We start from the raw sequence: 20,065 nt of genomic DNA on the forward strand, positions 1-20,065 counted from the left end.
CCACATTGTGTGAATTCACAGAACAGTACCCATAAAAACACAGGAGATGGACAATATACACAGAACAATATATTAATGGCACATGAGAGCAGCAGGGCCACCTTTCACCTTCAGTCCCTCCAGGAATGCTGCCAGACCTGAAAGTGCTTCATTTCTTAAATGAGTTGAAAACAGTTCTTAAAAGAACAAATTGTCGTAGTGCTAAAGGCCCCCTGAAATCAAAATGTACGTTTTTTAGCTTTTAGTATAAATGTGTTAGCCTTGAGGTTATGAATAAGCTGGTGTTTTCCAAAACAATGACAAAATTCGCATTTATGAGATATAAGCATTCAAAACTTACAGTCTCTCACTCCCGCTAAAATGGATCACGGATTTTATGACATCACCGCGGACTTCAGCTTCTCGTCACATCTTCTGTCCAATGAAATGCTCTCTAGAATCTAAAGCTCCGCCCCCTATGCTATAAACACCACCTGGCCAAATTGACCGTTGACAAGTCATGGAGAAATATGGGTTGGAGATGTGTGTTCTGTTGCTCAAACGCTCAAGTTTTATTCTGTTTTCCAACTCTACATTGGTTAAGAATGATATGGCTAGAATGTATTCACACCTCTACTATTGAATCCAACATATCATTAGCGCTCGGATTCGCTTCCATGGTGTTGTCAAGTACGACTTGCACTGTGTGAGGTAAACTAAACGCTACTGGCTATATGAAAAGGGGGAGGAGCCATTCAATATGCCCCGCCTTAGCTTCCTTAGATATATATATAACTATATAACTATATATATATATATATATATATATATATAACTATATATATATATATATATAACTATATATATATATATATATATATATATATATATATATATATATATATATATATATATATATATATAAAACACAACCACTTTCAACAAAATGTTATGAGACCAAAAGAAGAACTAAGGACACTAAGGGCTTAAATACAGAGGGAGAGTAATCAAGGAAAAAATGGAACAGGTGTTCACTAATTAAAAACCAAGGAGACTAACTAGGGAACTAAGGCAAATGGGAACACAGAAACTAAACAAAGCAGAGTAAGCTATACACATGACACCAATAAGGATAAGGAACATGTCCAACTTGGCAAAATGATGGTCACCTCACCATATCAAATAAGGTGAATGATATTTCATGAGACCATATTACCTTTTGTATCATATTACGTTCTGGTATTTATCACACATTTGATTAAATATATTTGTATGTTGTACTTTTCAAAAACAAGCAGTTTCTAAGTGGCACTTGTCCCATTAATTCCAGCTTTCTAGAGTTCAGAATGTACAGTTTTGGTCTCTGACGTGCTGATTCAATGCTGTTGCAATGTTTGAGGCTGTATTGTCACAGCTATCTGTGATGAGTCCATCTGTCTCTCAGCTGTGGCCTGTGCTGTCATTATTTTGAGACTGTTCGTCTTGACCCATTAGACATTTTTGCGCTTGCAGTTTGATTTCATTAGAAATCTGTTAGCTGCCTAAAATGAAAATGTATTAAAAATCTAAAGTAAGCACAACAAGATTTTGACATTTTCTGAAATGCTTGCTGAGCAGAAGTCACCACCATATTATTACATTGTTGCCAGGTGATTACTAGGGTGTTACTATGTGATTTATACGATGTTTTAAGTGGTTTTTAGCATGATTGGTGTTGCTATATCATTTCTGGAAGTTCTTTTTATTATGCTCCTATACGTATGTGGTTTGTAGGGTGCTCTTAGTGGTTTTAAAAATTTGTTTCAAAATTGGCAAAACTCTGCAGGACAGCGGCACTCCAGGACCAAAGTTGGCCGCCCCTGTGAGAGTGTTTCTCGCTGCTTGTTGTTAGAGTGTTGGTGATTGCTAGGCGTTTCTAGGTGGTTGCTGGCAATACAATACAATACACGGAGATGATAATGGTATAATTGTCAAAAACTTGCACTTTGAAACGTGTAACGACCCCTAAAGTTGAAATGTATTTTCCTCGTGGTATTTTTTCAAATAATTTTATCCATCCACCATGCACGTGTGACTTCCTGACTCATGCCTTGACGAACTCCAGCACATGCACACACAAACATGGCTTGGCTCAGTGTCAGACAGTAAATAATGGGCATCCCATAGGAGGTTACTTCACTCAGCGAGATTGTCAGGGTCATGGCAAGAGCCTTTACAGTGTGGGATTCATGTGTGGCATTGCTAGCGTTCCTCTGGCTGGAGGAATGTGTGTTCCCTGCATTCATTTTGTCATAAGATTTCCCCGGTGGAAGTGCAGAGGCAGTTCAGCAATAGAACAAGACACTAGTGGATGTGCTTTTGGACCTGGCAGATGTCAGTGAGTAAGAAAAGTACAGCTGAAAAATATTGGCTTTAAAGCTGTTGTTTTAAAATGTATCCTCCTATTACAGTTCAATATACAGCAACATCTAGGTAGATTTCAGCTTAATTTCATGCTTTTAGTGTCAGACACTGGTAACACATCTGCTACACTATAAGCAGCCAATATGATAACAGTATACATGTGGTTTGAATATGATATAGGCCTATATATTTTATCATGGTTGTGTTTACTACATGACAACAATGTCCTAAAAATGGGAAAGTTTTTCCTTCGCGTTTTTCGCGTACAGACGACAAAGTTGCAAAAATTATCACCGTTCACACGGATCAGCGAAAACGCTTAAAAATGCTGTATTATTCATGCCAGGCCTGTAGTTGGCGATGAAACTTTGTAAAGAAACACTATGCACCTATAGACTGAACATGTAATAAGCATGTGCATGATGGCACCGTTTTCACAAATTCGCATTTTTATTGTTTACATGGAGACGATAACAGTATCGTTTTCAAAATCTTGGTCTTTGAAACCCGTTTTCAAATGTTTGCATGTTCAGGCCCTTAAAACTCGGTTGTCGTGTATATGAACAGCCAAAACACATTTTTTTCCGTTTTTAGTTGAAAAACGTTGTTGTGTAAACAGCCCCTATGACCCTTGAGCTTGACAGTGACATTGGCTCAACCGATGGTGTAAGTTGAGCTGGGACTAACTGTTTGTCCAACCAATGACAGACAGGTGGAGTTTGTGGGGGGGGGGGGGGGGGGGACCTCTGGAAACTGTCATTATTCTTGCAATTACATTTGGTGCAGCTAATGGCACAGAAATTACACAGTCCACTGAAAAAAACTGAGTGAGAATATGTGTGTGTATGTGTGTGTCTAAAAAATGCATTTATCACTTACCTCTTCAACCTCAACATACGCTGATAATTGCTTTCTGACATCCATTAATGTCAGTAAGCTTTTGATGAGAGCTTGAGAGGGAAGTTCTCCACTTCCCCATTAAAGTAAACAGAATTTCGATTTTCACGTACAGGAGTGCCATGCCCGATCATTGAAATCTGCCTTCTGACAATATAAACCACATTTCAAGCTTCAGATCTGATATTTTTTTAAAAAGTGTGCGCTGTAATCCAGCATCTTTCACACTTGCGTAGATTCTTTCTCAGTGCCAAGCAAACATCTAACCTTCCATAAACCAAACGCCTCTCAGCTACATACATTTTGTCACTGCAATGGACTCTGTGACACATCACTGAGACTCTTTTCAAATCAGGCCTTTCAACGAATTCCTGAGGACGTTATGAACGAGCGATAAGTTACATCTGCTTTAAAGGCCAATATCAAGCAGCGGAGAATGGTTGGCGAAGTGAAGCCGACGGGTAAAAGCTTAGCGCTCATTTCCATTCTTATGCGAGCTTTTACCCTGTTGAACCAGATGGAATAACAGCACGGATCGGAGGGTCATTATTCACAATGGAGTTCTATTAGGGCGCATCAGGGTCCACGGCTGAGCCGCAGCCGGCTGGTGTGAATAACACTTAACAGAGCCCGTATTTCCAGCGGGGGGAGAGGGGAAAAAATACCTGCGAGGTACTCTTTTGTAATCCGACGCAATTATCTGAGGCTTCACGTACATTAGAGCCGGAGAATAGTGCAGGTTAGAAGTAGGGGAGGTTAGAGGGGGTTATTGTGTATTTATAGCGCTGCGGCTGCTTGACAGGCCGGGTCTGCAATCCAATCACGGCTTAACGCTGTAATGAGGATGGGTGTTGGAGCGGCAGGGTTTTTAGGGAAAGTGAGTGTGTTTTTCTTTTTCCTTTTTTTTCCTCTAGTGATTTTGTGTTTAACCTGGAATAGCTACAGGTTAGGGTTGTGAATACCCATGAGTGTCACTGTAATGGACAATAACATGTTAAAAGCACATGAGATATATTACATTAGCACTTTACGTGGCTCAGTTTGTATGTGGACTGCCCTCGGTGTATACGTCAGAACCAGACGATATACAGTCTATGGCCTATAATAGCAAAATACATATAAAATGATCAAAAAATATTACTTAGGAGTGACAGATCTTCTGGAGAGTGGCTGTGAGACAACAGCTCTTTTCCTTTTTGAGTAACTTGGGTTTCAGATCAATTTTGGCCAGTTTGTGTGTATATTTTTCTCCATCAACAAAAATAGTTTCAAAAGAGCTATTTGCTTTTTTGCATATTGCCAAGCAACGCGCAGAAATTTCCCATCCTGCTCAAGTGTTCTGTAATCATTTCACTGAACTCCATTCCAGGTTTTTGTATATTTTCCACAGCCCACTCACTCAAGAGGAACCCACTCTTAGCGACGAGGATACGAGAAAAAACACGCGCTGAATTTGGATCACATACTAGGATACTATTTGTACTGATAATACCTAGAATATCAAAATCGACTGCTTGCGGTAGATCCTTTTCCTATTTAGCACCAAAAGTTTGGAACAGTCTTCCTAACATTTTCCGGGAAGCAGACACACTCTGTCAGTCCAAAGCTAGACTAAAAACACATCTCTCTGACCTAGCAAACACATAACACATTATAGACTTCTATAATTCAATGTTAGGCTGCATAGATTAGGTCAGCCGGAACCGGGAACACTTCCCATAAATCCTGATGTACTCGTTGCATCATAAGAAGAATGGCGTCTACGCTAATATTAGTCTCCCTGTTTATCCCGAGGTTTACCGCAGTCCGCCGGATCCAGGCCGTATCCAGATCTGATGAAGGACCTGCGCCTGGACGCGACGACAATGCATAAAGTGTTGTCGGGATAATTCCAGTTCGCGTGGCTACTGAAGCGATAAAAATTCTGTATTATAATTAAGGCCAGACAAGTTTGTTGAGGGTTGGTTTGTAGGGAAGGACTACACGCCTGCGCACATATATTCAAATGCGCATACCTATAGACTGAACTCATAATACGCATGTGCACGCCATCAGCGTTTTCACAGGTTCGTGTTTTTAAAAGTTTGCGCAGAGAGAACTAAAGAGTTTTCTGTTAAAACGGTGTCGTGTTAGCGGCTCCTAAGTTGATAACTAATGATCGTTACGAACGTTGCGACGGAAGTGAATAATTTAAAACTAACTTTAGCTGGACAATAACTTTATTCTAGAGCTGCTATAAAGCCAAAACAATCTCTGTTACTTTAATTTCCTATTATCACTGTAAAGCCGCTTTGGAACAATCTACATTGTTAAAAGCTCTATATAAATGAAGATGACTTGACTTGACTTGACTACTATGATTACCATATTTTTCTATGGCAGAAATAGTATGCTAGTATGCCGTTCCGAGTGTAGCGTGTGTGAGCAGCAAGCTCATTGGCTTCAGATGCGACATGAACCATCAGCTTGTGCCGTGTAGTTAACGCTGTAAATATCATCATCTTGCATTAAGGACCCATCAGCCTGCGGCATCTAGAGTTTCATGACAGAACTTGACATTTGCAGGAAGCACAAACGCAATATAATAAGCCTAATTAGGGATAGTACAAGTCCATTTCCAAAAGCAAAAAAAAAAAATACAAAAAAAAATAATAATATTTGAAACCTTTAATAAATAACTGGAAACAGTATATTCAGCTTGTGAAAATTAAACTATTAAATAGAATTACAAAATGTTAAAACTGCGTTATTAGGTTCTCATTTATTTTGTTTCATTTTTGTGTGTATTTTTTTGTTGAAGTCATAATTTTGTTATAATACTGCTTTGATGTTTGCTATTTGTGATGTTTACTGCCTTTCATAGTGTGTTTTTTAATGAATCGTATTGAACCAAATAGGGTTTTAATAGAGGCATCATGAACATTAGGAAACTGGTTCCCATTTCAGAAATCTGCTCACCTTACAATAGACATTGAGGCAGTTCCCTCGGTTGAGACATTGAGAACTACTCCACTAAACCTAAAACAGATTTGAGAGAGCTCTAACAGAATCAGTTCTGTAAAGTAGCATGCATTTTGTGTTAAAAGATGCAGTACATTAATAAAATGGATGAAATGTGGATGTTGACAACAAAGCCAGTCTAACATTCTCCTCATTCTCACGCAATAAGCCAAATCAATTCCGTACAAAAGCACCACCATCTTTTATGTTAATGTGATTTAAAAATGTTTGACATTAGAAAATCCATAGAAATGTGAGAGCGCGTAGCCGACATTCAATCCACAGGACGTATCTTCACTGGTCAGTGCGCAGCTCAGCAATCTATTACACGCATGCTCTGCACAGCCTATATCAGTATGTAATTTGTATTGCTCTAATTTCTGGGTGGTAAGAGACTACACATTTTCACAGCAGGTTACCCAGCATCCCTGCCTCATGCCCACGCACCCTGGTGACATCAGCCTCCATAGAGAAGAGAGATTGGTTCCACCTCATCACAAGGATCCTAAAAATACCGCAGCTTCTTTCACTGTATCAAAGACAACCATAGGAAAGTGAAGGGTGCCAGGCAATTTGACTTGAACAAACACGCACGCACACGATGGTCCTCGTGCTTTCTGTCTTTTCAAAAGATAAACTTTTTAGCACCATGCTGCCTTTAGTTTGCACACCTTGCGTCGTGTGGATCCGTGGCCTTGCAGCCATGCAAACACCGCGGCCGTATTCACCCCGTATTCCCGTTCTCTTGTAGCCGTGCCTAACAAAGACTGTCAGCAAGCAGTATTTGAATTCCCAGTCTCGCGTCCCTGCAAGGATGCCTGTGGCAACAGTGGCAAAGAAAACAACTAGGCCATGACACAACAACAACAGCAACAAATTATAATCCCTAGATATTCATGCAAATAAAAAACATTAGTTAGACTACTAATACAATCAAGAGAACATGAGTTATTTCTGCAGACACCTACTGTATGTTCTGCTCTTTCTTTAGTTTTGTTTTGAGTTGTATAATAAGTGTGTGTAGCACAAACCATATAACATACAGTCTTTGTTTAATGTATGTGGTTGTGTGTGATGGCTGCCCTCATGTTGGGTTTTCATGTTTTATGGGGACTTCCCATAGACATAATGATTTTTATACTGTACAAACTGCATATTATATCCCATAAACCTAAACATACCCATCACAAAAAACCTTGTGCAATTTAAAATTTTCCAAAAACATCACTTAATATGATGTATAAGCTGTTTTCCTCATGGGGACCAAGACATGTCCCCACATGACAAGGATTTTGGATATTGCCATCTTTGCGTCCCCAAAACATATGGTATACCTGACAAACACACACACTATATATATATATATATATATATATATACATAATGTATGAGATTGAATTTGATGGCTGTTTTACATCACAGCTGATAGAGATGTGTTTCATTACATGGCAGCGTATTTCTCATTTTGACATCGGCTTTCTTCATTTGGCATCCATTGATGAAGTGGTCATCATCCTTACTGGCATGTGCCATCAGTCAGTGGCTTTAGCATGAAGAAAGCCATTGTTCTGTTGCGTAACTGAATGTTTCATTCATATCACTTATTGCATTATTTATCACAGCTAAAGTTCACACACATGATGGCGTTACCTAACAAGTGGCGTGATGGATTTGTGATACCACGGCTCGCTCTGTTGTCATGGTTAAATGTGATCAGATCAGCCCGTGAGAAACTTGTGTGTGACATTCCAACATTCGTGTGTGAATGCGTTTCTTTTCACTTCCATTGCAGCTGTAAGCATGACTTTTAGCTTTTGAATGGCATGATAAATCATTGAAATCAGTATCTAAATGAAATGCCTGAATGTTGGTCATCTAGTGAGGGTTATTTGCAGTGAAACACAGATGGACAGTTGGCCGTGGTGTGTATCTGTGCGCGTCAGGGCAGGTGTCAGCACCATGGCGAGAAGCTGCTCTCACTGTAATTGACAGGTGGTGTGTGTTACGGCTGAAGTGAAGTGACATCACTGGCATGAACGCAGCAGGTGTAAATGACACAGGACATGCGGAAAAGTGCCGGAACATTCTGCCCAGACCAGCAGGACAAAATATAGTCAAGGAATTCATGGCTTCAGCTCATGCTTAAGAAGATTTTGTAATGACGATTCTGTTAGGTCAATACGCAAGCTTTTTTATCCTTCCCAACTCCTTCATGGGATTCTGCAGGAAAAGGGGCCGCGACACTACAAACAGCCTTTCACTCCCGGATCTTCGGCAGATGTGTGATGCGTTCGGACTGATGCTCCTCCTGTGCAGCAGATTGAATGATGTCACTGCTGGCTACCGCAGTTTCCCAGAGCATGCGATCGCGATCACAGATGCGATTTCACATCTGCACAGCTCAGTTCTCTGGTAATTTGACACATACTGGCCTTAGAGCGCATCAAGTCCCATCCAATTTGCTTGAAATGTGTAAACAATTAAAACATTTACGTTTAAGTGCCTAGCATACGCTTTCCTACTAAAGCAGCTTGTAAATTGCATGAGTGCACGGCGAGGCACATGTTTCATGAACGTTTGCTTGTGAGAGGAATGATCTGTTCTGACAATGCAAGCAGAATGAATTATTGCAGAAGCTCTTACAAGATCAGTATCCCTGTAGTTTTTAAATAGAATTTTTCAAAATAGAAAAAAAAATCATGTTTTTTTTTTTTTTTCTCAAACTGCATGAACAAATTATGTACAAACAACTTTTTGACCACTAACACCAGGCAGCATATCTAGAAATAGGAGTCAGGGTGGGGCACAGAGTTATAAGCTTGAGTAATAATGTTCCTGCTGAAGTTGATGCCTGTTTCCCAAAACTACATTAGTGCCCAAAATGTTGCCCTGTGTGGAGCACCTTTATGTAACAGATGGATAGCTTTACTTTTTAATACAAACCCTGCAGGAGTAAAATGACTTTTTGCTTTGTGTGAGTCATGACCAGTGTGGACAGCTCGTCGAAACTGAAACTGCTGTGAATGTTCGCTGAACAGCACATGGACCATTGGCAGATATGATGTGCATTATTGATGAGGCACGGAGCAGGTGTACTTTTGGGTTTCGGTGCTTTTGGTGCAAACAGTGACATATCTGATGACTGTAATCAAGTTATGTGGTTGCAAAGATTCAAACAGGTCCAACGGCTTTCATAACGTTAATAATTATTAATACATTACCGGTCATCCATGAATATGATTTCTCTGTCATATTCTCCATCGGCTGTAGAGGTGAAGACAACGGCTCCCATGATTCCGCCAAATCAATGTGTCATCAACCTACGCCTTTGATTTGAATAATCAACCTCTGGTGGTGAAAAATTACATAGTGTGCCTTTAAATGCTTGTGATTGGCTACACTGCGCAACGCTACAAAAACACATCGTAAATAGAAACCTTTGATGCTCTCCAGAGAGCAAACACAGATACTGATACGCACTGGATTGTTTGCCATTGGCAAGCGCCACTTACGTTTTCTTCAGACAAGAATGTAGTTTTATCACCAGTTCTTAAATGATGTAGTCCCTGGAAATAATTTCCATCAAATACCTAAAATAATCAGAAAACCTAATGATTTTAATAACACTGCAGGAGGCGTGAGAGACGATCTAAGGGGTGAAAGTGTATCCTCCTGCATTTCATCTATGAAGAGGTGAGCAGATTTGAGAGTTGAAGTGCAAAGCCCCGTGCCTCAACATCATCAATTCTCTCAATTCTCTCTTTCTCTCTCTCTCTCTCTTCCTCTCTGTCGCCAGCACATTAAAGTCAAGCCCTAATCACTGTGGGGACTTAGCCAATGATGTGCTTATCAAACGGCATATTTCAAAAAGGGATCTTAAAAGGCCCGAGGGCAAAAATGCAATAAGAAAGCATTTGTAGTTGGATGAAAGGGAGAAAACGACAGAGTGAAAAAGAACGAGAGAGAGAAAGAGTTGAATACGGATCTTGCATCAGAAATGGATGGAGCTTATTAGCATATGCCATTTAACAAGGATGCAAGGATAGAGGGATAGACAATGAGAATGAGCACTAGATCCTTTTCTTTCTTTTTTTTTTCTTCTTTTTTTCCCCTCTCTACACCCCCCTAAAAAAGGTCCAAAAAGAATAAGAGAACAAACACTTATTTTAACAGGCAGAGGCCTTGAAGTGGAGGCTCATGGGAGAATTGGTGAGGTGGCTTTATTGTGAGTCGACGAGTGGGGAAAAGAGCGATGCATCATCTTGCTTTCTCTGTCTCCATGGCTGTCATTCTCGCTTTCTCCAAAACTGAGCGAGGCCTCCATGTCAGCCGGTCGACTTTGATATAAGCAAAAGCAACTAAGTCTCTACGAAAGCCAGCAAAGGGAAAGCATTATCAACACATCCAGCGCTCTTGAAAGAGCTTGTTTCTGCTCTAAAGTTGGGTGTGAGGGACACATTGTCCCAAAGTCGGCTTTTAAACTTGTAGTGGGGCAGCGCTTTGAATTCCCGCTCCCCTACGGAGTCTTCAAACGCTGCTAGCGCTCGACTAGCGCAGCCCTGTGTGATGCCTGTTGAAATGAAACTCACACCGTTGTGAAATGACCACGGATGTGGGGATAGGGGTTTGTTATCACAGATGCTTCAGAGCAGATTGACGTGTGGGTGTTCTGGCTTTGAGTTAGGGTTCGTTTACATGACCACAATGTACTAAAAACTGAAATGTTTTTCCTTTGCGTTTTTCGCGTACAGATGACAGCGTTGTCAAAATGATCCCCGTTTACACGGATCAGTGAAAACAATTAAAAATGCTGTATTGTGCTGCTAGGCTAGTTCAGTCTATACGTGCCTATAGACTGAACACGTAATACACATGTGCATGACATTGACATGACATTTTTGTAGTCATTTTCATGGAGACGATAACAGTATCGGTTTTAAAAACTTGCACTTTTTTTACACCTGGTTTCAAAAGTTAGTGTTTTCAGGCCCCCAAAAGACAGTTGTCGTGTAAATGAACCACCAAAAACATAATAAGTTTTACGTTTTTATTTGAAAACGGTGTCATATAAACGACCCCTTTGTCTGTAGTGACGAACTGAAAAGAGGTAAGCCTAGCAAAATAATACTAGAATGAAACTATGTACAGTGCTATGCATAAGTTTAGACACACATGCTAAAGTTGACTAAAAAGAGGAATATAAAATCATCTTTTGGAAATTGAACTTAATGCCTTAATTTAAAAAATTAGGAAAAATCCAACCTTTAAGGACACCAATTTTCTTTGTGAATGAATAATGTATCGTAAATAAATAAATGTTCTTCCTTAAAATACAGGGTGCATAAGTTTGGACACCCCTATGTTAAATTCCTATAGAGGCAGGCAGATTTTTATTTTTAAGTATTTAAAAAAATTTTTTTTTTAGGATACTATGCATCCTGATAAAGTTCCCTTGGCCTTTGGAATTAAAATAGCCCCACATCATCACATAGCCTTCACCATACCTAGAGATTGGCATGGGGTACTTTCCATAAGATCATCTCTCAATGCAAATCAAACCAGCTATTAGGCTAACTGAAATAAAACCATGCCAATCTCTAGGTATGGTGAAGGCTATGTGATGATGTGGGGCTATTTTAATTCCAAAGGCCAAGGGAACTTTATCAGGATGCATAGTATCCTAAAAAATAAAAAAATAAAAAAAACTTAAAAATAAAAATCTGCCTGCCTCTATAGGAATTTAACATAGGGGTGTCCAAACTTATGCACCCTGTATTTTAAGGAAAAACATTTATTTATTTACGATACATTATTCATTCACAAAGAAAATTGGTGTCCTTAAAGGTTGGATTTTTCCTAATTTTTTAAATTAAGGCATTAAGTTCAATTTCCAAAAGATGATTTTTTATTCCTCTTTTTAGTCAACTTTAGTATGGGTGTCTAAACTTATGCATAGCACTGTAAAACATAGGTCTTTATTTGCTTGCTGTATTTAGCTAGCTTGGAAGTATTCATGCAACAGTAAACATAATTATGTATTCACGTCATTCCAGACCTGCAAGAAGAAAATGTCCAAGTTCAGTTATTACACTCATGAGAACCAACGATATTTTGGCTTCAGTGATATTGATAGACCATTTTTTTAATCTATACCCAACATGTTTGAATTTTTGTGTGAAATAATCCTTTAACCAGAAAAATTCCTTTCGTCAACTGTAAAGATTATGGTTGAACAGCATTTTTTTTTCTATACTATAACTAGACCAGCGCCAAACCAGCATTACCACCAGGGTGTGTTTCACGTACAATGACGTAACTTGCTGCTAACTACCATAATAACGCAATGCATTGTTGGAGAAATTAACTAGTAAGTCTGTTTCTCAAAATCCAATTTTGAACCCTGTTGGTTGAACAATATAGCACTGTTGCTAATGACATCGCGCAGGTGGTTGAGTAGTAACTTCTGCAAATTAATTGATTCAGGATCGAATAAATGTCTGATTAAAATTCTGTAAATAACGAACATTGCAATAAAGGACATTTTGCTCTCTGTTGTTTTGCTTTATTTTCAGATGCTTCATTTAGTCATTGCTTCCCTCTACGCCATTATCCGGGTTACTAAAGCACATTTGCACATGCACACTCTTCAAAAAACGGCACTTGCATTCTCTTGACAAACTAAAAGGTTCAATGAAAAGTGTAGATTTTACTACATGCTAGCTTGCGCATTTTCATGATATTTCATGAGCATGAAATATTTAAGTCCACATGTCATTTTAACAAGAAACTGTGCTTCTAACCACAAGTTGTATCTCTTATCACACAACTTTGCGATGCCTTTGGCAAATGTTCATTAGAACTATGGTTTTGGGAAACAACAAATCGTTGAACTATGTTGGTAACTTGCAACTAGTTGCCTAACGATGCTTTCGGGAAACACACAGGTTGAATCCGAAATCGCCCCCTAAACCCTCATTCACTATTCCCTACGTTAGTCCACTAATACTGTTCACCTGAAGGAGTGAATGACGACGCGTTGTACACTTGTTATTGTGGTTCAATGTGGGATTGAATCAATAATGTCCACTATGGTTTCAGACACCACTACAAATAGCTGTCCCTATATTTGAGGGAATAGGGGGCAATTACGGATTCAGGCACAGTGAACCAGAATGGAAATTTATGCTGGTCTAAACTGGTCTTTTTAGCGGGGGAGGGTTTCTTGTTTGAGACCCCCAGGAGACTATGAATGTCCATTAAAGTGACCCTGTAAAATAATAGGTGTGTATGAACAAGCGAACAGCTTTTCCTTTTTTGTGGTTCATTGACATCAGATTCAGGCAACGTCTGTCTCACTGAAGACATTTGTAGAGAGTCAATTTGGGATTATGAGACCAATTACCCTAATTACTTTCCTTTGTGTTGTTCTTTCCCTTCGACTCGCTCTGTCTCACGGTTGTTATCCCTCTTTTAGATGCGTTCGAATCTGGTGCTGTTCTGTGGCTTCATCTTTTGGGCTGATATTGCCTCATAGTTTGGGAAAGTCCCCCTATACAAACACAAGCCAAGTTTTCCATCCCAGAGCAGCTGACACACCCTAAAAGTATGAGATTTAAACATATCAAGCTTCAATTGGCCCAGCTATCAATGTGGCGTTATAACATCTGATGAAAAAAACAACAAAAAAACATTTAAGTTCTTTCTCATCTGTTCACTAATGTTATGTTATGTTTATCCACAGTAGTAAGATAATCAGCCTTTATGGTCTTTGGCTTTTCACTATGATAAACAAGGAAAGAAATGTATAGACATGCTACACATTTACATACACCCACAACTTCTGTCACATTAAATCTGTTCTTGTATCTTGCATCTCATAAAACTTGTATCTTGCTTGACATGACAGTTTAACCGAGCTGTAACGAGCAAACAAAGTGTGTTCGGATGCCAGGATGGAAAGAAAATAGGTTTTTTTTTTTTCATTTGATCTTTTTGGTGGCAGAGAAATTAGTATGAGCAGATTATTATTTTTCTTTTACAAAGGCACTGATGTGGGAAGGTAAAACATACAATCGAGCAAAAGCTGCCTTGCTCTTAAAAGCGACTTCGATACTGAGACTTTTTTCCCCCCTGACAAACTCAATAGACACGGAAGCCCATTACAAGGGCGTCTTATTAGTGTCGACTGATTTTACAAGATTGCTATCTATGTATAATTAAGCCCCAAGCGCATCCAGTCACATTCGTACATGCTATCTTTTGATAACATATTCTCATGACGCCCAGAAGCTCTTTTGATAAGTAATAAAGAGAGACAATCTGATCTGCCGTATCAACTCCATGATTGGCTTCTCAGTTTGCCGAACTTCTGAACAAAAGAACGCATCAGTACATATATTTTTGATGTCAAGTTTTTATTTATTAATTTTAATTCGTGGCAATTTTCTTTTTTCTTTTTTTGCTCTAGGTTATATTGCAGTTTTGATCTTTTTTGTTCTGAAGGACGTGACTTGTTCAAATGATATATATATATATATGTCATGTCAAAATCTGAAATACACTTTTTGTTGGTGAAACTTTGTCATTATTAATCTGAGGTACTGAAATTCAGTATGTGCTATATCACATATCCTTTTATTATGAATTTATGCTGTCAGTCTATGATAATATTTTTTAGAAATTTACATTTTGTAACTTGAGACCATGAACTAAAGGCTTTTAATGACATTACAGTAAATTGTTTTTTAATATGCAATGGTGTGTGTGTGTGTGTGTGTGTGTGCGCGTGTGTGTATGTGTGTGTGTGTGTGTTCACTCTCTAAAGAAAAATTCATCGAGACCTGTTGCTAAGCGATGAAAAGCACGACAGGGATTCAACGTATATATTTATATATTTATGTTTTATTTATAGTTCTGTTCTTGAAGGATATCTTGTACACCAAATATCCCATTGGCAGTTAAGCGCATTCAATGTGTTTAGAAGCCATAAACAGTCACTTTTTCGAACAAACACAAATACAAAATAAAAATAACAACAAAATAATGGACCGCATGTAAATAACATACAAAAAAATCCCATGCCTACTCAGTAGGTAACTACAGCATTCCAACTCCTCAAGATGTAGATATGTACATTTCCATTACAAAAATATAGTTTATAGTTTTCTTTTTTGCTTACATCCCAAAGAAATGCAGTGCCCTCGTATCCTTTCCCTTCTTTCCTTGAAATGACTTTCTGAATATAGAAAAAAAAAAAAAAGAAACGAGAAAACAAAATCCCTTACACCTTAAGGCTAGATGCAATGCATCCACACGCTGATATCTGTCAAAACATCTGCAAGGCTTCACAAAAGGCACCAAAAAAATTGAAGATTTGTGGTTGATTCTTTTCTGATGTTTTCCCCTCCATTTACCAGGTTTTTGTTGTCACATTTGAGAAAGAGAAATATAGTACCAGTGGATGATATTTACAAAATAAGAGAAAACTAACATCACTCTTCCACATGCGTCAGAATACTTAAGTGCTTCTAGTCAAACAAAGTCAAGAACTTATCACAGCATTTTTACTACTTAATACAGAATGTATCTTATAAAATATGGCCCTGCTCAAGAAGAATACAATGCAAATATTCAAATCAATTGTCACAACAATGGTACTAAAAAGTAAAAACAAAAAGGAAACATGGCACATGTACAATATACTGTAGCTTATGTATATTATTCAAATGTCTTTTGTAACTGTACACCTGTCGAGTCAAGCTTCTGAGCCTGAAGCCCACAGGCTTCGATTACACCATCAACGTCCTTTAGCCGCTTTGTGTCGCAAGTACGTCTGTACACGCACAGTCTGAGGGAAAACTTGCCGAAGCCTGTTGCTTTTGTTTATCGTTTGAAAGTCTTATATGCCTCGTTTTGAAAGGATAGGATTCGAAGGGAGAGAACGACACAAAAATCCCTTTTGTGTTTAAAAGTCTTTGCTGAGTCCTTGACTGCTTTGTAACTGAGCCATGTTGGGACATGGGCAGAAAAGTGCTTTTTGCAGAGGGGACTTAGAACTCACTGATGCTTTCTGTTCCTTTGAGTCAAGAGAGAGCCTTGGAGGACAAAAAAAGTCTCAGCAGATGTCGCCTGTCCGAGGGGAAAGCGTGGCCTGCATGTCGGGCAGTGGGGTGGTGACAGGAGAACTGTAGATGTTGCTGACCACTGAGGTAGGGAAGGTGGTGGCCACCTGCGTCTGGAAGCTGCTGGTCGCCGAGGGGTAAGTGGTTGCGATGGAAGGGGAGGGGTAGGAGTTGTGGACCGGTGAGGAGTAGCAGGAGTTCACTGGGGATGGGAAGGAGGAGACCGGAGAGGGGTACGAAGTGATGGGAGAGGGGTAGCTGGACACTGGCGAGGCAGCTGAGATGGATACGTTGGCAATTGAGCTCTGCACTGCACCGCCTTTCTCCGCCTTCTTGTCCTTCTGCCGCAGGTGGATCTTAGTGTGGCGCTTGCGCTCGTCGCTGCGGGCGAACTTGCGGCCGCAGATCTCGCAGGCGAAGGGCTTCTCGCCGGTGTGTGTGCGGATGTGGGTCGTCAGGTGGTCGCTGCGGCTGAAGTTGCGCATGCAGATCCGACACTGGAAGGGCTTCTGACCGGTGTGGATGCGAATGTGGCGTGTCAACTCGTCTGAGCGCGAGAAGCGCCGGTCGCAGGTCTCGACTGGACAAGCGTAGGGGCGCTCGTGGGGAGGTGTCTTGCTCGGCCGGTTAGGGTACTTGCGCATGCGACTAGGCTTGATGAGCTGAGACTGGTAGACGCTTTTCAGGTCCTGAGAACCGGTCTGGGTCGCAAAGGCTTTGATGGTGGACAGCGGCGTCAGGGAAGGCTGTTGTCCAGCTTGCGTCTGGAAGGGCTTCTGGTCTTGGGCCACCAAACTGATTTCACTCTGCTGTTGGGGAAACAGGTAGTCTGGGATCATTGGCACAGGGAAGCTGGTGCTACAGGCCTTGCTGTTGTGGTATGTCGATGAGGAGTACTGCAGTGAGGTGCCCACTGTGGTGGAGAAGTTTGTGCCAGCATCAGGGAAGATATCTGGGCTGGAGTTGGTGTAGGTGGGAGCCGCTGAGTAGATGGGGTTGGGCTCGCTCTGGTGGACGGAGCAGCTCAGGCTGGCACTGGATGTGGATGACGAAGAGGAAGAGGGGATGGAAGACGAAGAAGATGAAGATGGGAGAGTTGCCTGAGAGTTCGAGGATGGAATGGAGGTGGGGGGTGGGTTGATGCCGACCAGCCCACTGACCAGGCTGAACAGTGGCTCAGCCCACAGACTGTTACTGCAGTTGGTGGCGGGTTCGAGGGTGAAACGGCCCGTGTAAGAGATGGGGGGCAGCCGCTGGGTGGAGTAGGTCTGATCTGCCATAGATTTCTCGATGGCAATTTCTGAAAGCGTGTCTGCAAAAGCAATCACAAAACAGAGAGAGAGTGGATTAAAACCCATAGCACTGCTAGTTAACTCTAAACTGTCTTGAGCTAATTTGAGTGCTCATAAATGATCCCAGAGGTTTAGATGGGGGGGTCCTGCTGGCTGTCGAAACTGCATTTTCCCACAATCTCAGACAGAGCAGCAGGTGCTGATGGAGTGCAGGACTACCCCCCCACCCCCAACAAAACACACACACACACACATTTGCCGATCTCCCTCGGAGACAAGAGCCAGCGCAAGCTAAACCATCTGCATGTGCGCTTCTCTCAGAGTCAGTGCTCTCTTTCTCATTACTGTCATCCCGATCTCCCTTCCCCTCACACACAGCTTATATTTATTCACTCTGCACTTTCAATGATTCATAAACTGGGTTTAAAATGAAGCTGTTCTGCAAATTGTAAATGCCTCATTCATTCCAATGATTTTACTATGACTATTCTGTAATTGCTGCCAGCTTTTGTTACAATTTTATTTTAAACTACATCAGTGCATATTATTTTATTACAATAACTCTTAAACAAATAACTTTCCATTTAAACAAAGCCAGATAAAGCATGAAGACACATTTATTAACTATTCAAACAAGTGCTGCTTTTTTTTTTTTTTTTTTTGCACAATCAAAACAATTCTCTGTATGAAACAAGCATGCAATTTAATCAAGAGGGATTTTCTGCTTACCTCCAGTAAGGTGATCAAAATGATCCCCGGGCTCCCCAGAGCCAAATCCTGTGCCTTCAGGTGCTGAGGCATTGAGGAAGGGGGTGCCTGCAGAGTTCAGCATGATCATCTCCTCCAGCTTGGGGTAGTTATCCATGGGGGAGTGAGGGAAGCTCAAGGGGTCGGAGATCTGCAGAGCGGGCAGGAGCATCTCTGTCTTGGCTGCAGCCATCTCTCTGGAGTGTGCTCGGAGAGGAGAGAAGTGTGCTGGAGAGATCAGCAGCTGACCCCTCTGGGACGACAAATGTGAAGATGCTGCGATGTCTGAATCTCCTTCTCTCTGGTTGATCTCCTCACTCTCACAGTTTGTCCTCTTGTTTGTCTTCCCTTTTCTCCGTGTTGTTTGTCCAAAGAGGCAGAACAAATCCACTACGTCTCAGATGAAATAGCTGAGATTCTGAATGTCCCTTCTGATCATTCCCTTCTTCAAAATTTCACTTTTTCAGCAAATTAGATCGCTGTGTTGTTTCTGTTGTTGTTTTGAATTGACTTGTCACATTTATTTAATGTGTCAAAATGTATTTGGATATATATATATATATATATAGCCTATATATATATATCGCGCAAGTGTTGCCTATCGGCTGTCTGCACTAGTGCTGAATCGCTTGGGCTCTCTAGGCTCTTTCTCAGCTCAGAGAATCCCCACTCCTTTATATATCCTCTTGCCGTGACGTAGATGTCCATATTTGGACTGGAGGAAGCCCATATTTAGGCACTGCAGTGGAGGACACATGACGTTTGCTACAGGAAAAAAGCAGATTGGGGAGCTTAAACATTAAGTCTGTGCATTAAATGGAGGGGAGATGCCTGTTCCTCCTCCACAGCAAATCATTGTGTGGTAAGTGCAGTGTCTCTCTGAGAGAAAGAGAAGCACATGTCTACATTTTTCTCCTCAAAAGTCTCGCTAAATGTTCGGGTTTCCCGTCTGCGCTGTAGCAGAGCCCTGGCCGGAAGATCCCGCTCCGCCATGCCATATAAGGTCGTGACTACATAAGGTTTGATTCCGGTGGGTTTCCACTTCCATGCCCTTATTTGGAGTTTCCTGATGTAGCGCTGATCGGCGCTCGGCAGTGAGAGGGAGGCTTGGGTGCAATTGAAGTCCAGCGCTCCGCACAATAACTAATGTCAGCACTATGCTGCCTCGCCCGTTCCAAGATTTATGAGGGAGAACTTTTTTTTTCTCAATACTTAAACAACAGTGCGCTTTCAGTGCACAAATGCACAGAAATATTACGATATCTCAACATCAGCACAGGCAGTTTAATGCGTTATGAAACTCGCCTTTTCTATTGCTGCGCTAGTTCTAATCAAACGCTCGTGCAAGAAAGGCTTATTTATTCCGACGAACTGATCTCATTGCGAGCTGAATATAGCCTAGCCTATTCCTACGTGCAATAAGCAGTTTTCCATAGACGCTAAAACGAAAGCTTTACTTTGTGTTTTGATTTGTGCAACTCCATAATTTTGAAATGTAGACACTGTTGCAAAACTATTATTATAAGTCGTTGTAATATGATTAATATAATGTTTCAGTACACATCTATCTATCTATCTATCTATCTATCTATCTATCTATCTATCTATCTATCTATCTATCTATCT

The 20,065-nt window shown here is 40.6% G+C and overlaps 1 protein-coding gene and 1 long non-coding RNA gene across 2 annotated transcripts in view; one reads left to right on the forward strand and one right to left on the reverse strand.

The window, feature by feature from the left end:
- The first annotated feature begins 1,069 nt into the window (after positions 1-1,069).
- LOC307171013 overlaps positions 1,070-20,065 on the forward strand; it is a 36,981-nt gene continuing 17,985 nt past the window's right edge. Inside the window, exon 1 of the long non-coding RNA XR_013823474.1 lies at positions 1,070-1,166. This is a non-coding gene — a long non-coding RNA (uncharacterized lncRNA). The remainder of the gene's footprint in view (positions 1,167-20,065) is intronic.
- On the reverse strand, positions 15,988-19,091 carry egr1 (early growth response 1). The gene is made up of 2 exons (XM_079891829.1): positions 18,422-19,091; positions 15,988-17,712 (listed from the first exon to the last, which is right to left on the reverse strand). The coding sequence occupies exons 1-2, from the start codon at positions 18,630-18,632 to the stop codon at positions 16,394-16,396; spliced, it is 1,530 nt and encodes a 509-aa protein (XP_079747955.1). The 5' UTR covers positions 18,633-19,091; the 3' UTR covers positions 15,988-16,393.

Source organism: Squalius cephalus (genome assembly GCF_949319135.1).
Source record: "Squalius cephalus genome assembly, chromosome: 14".
Lineage (NCBI taxonomy): Eukaryota > Metazoa > Chordata > Actinopteri > Cypriniformes > Leuciscidae > Squalius > Squalius cephalus.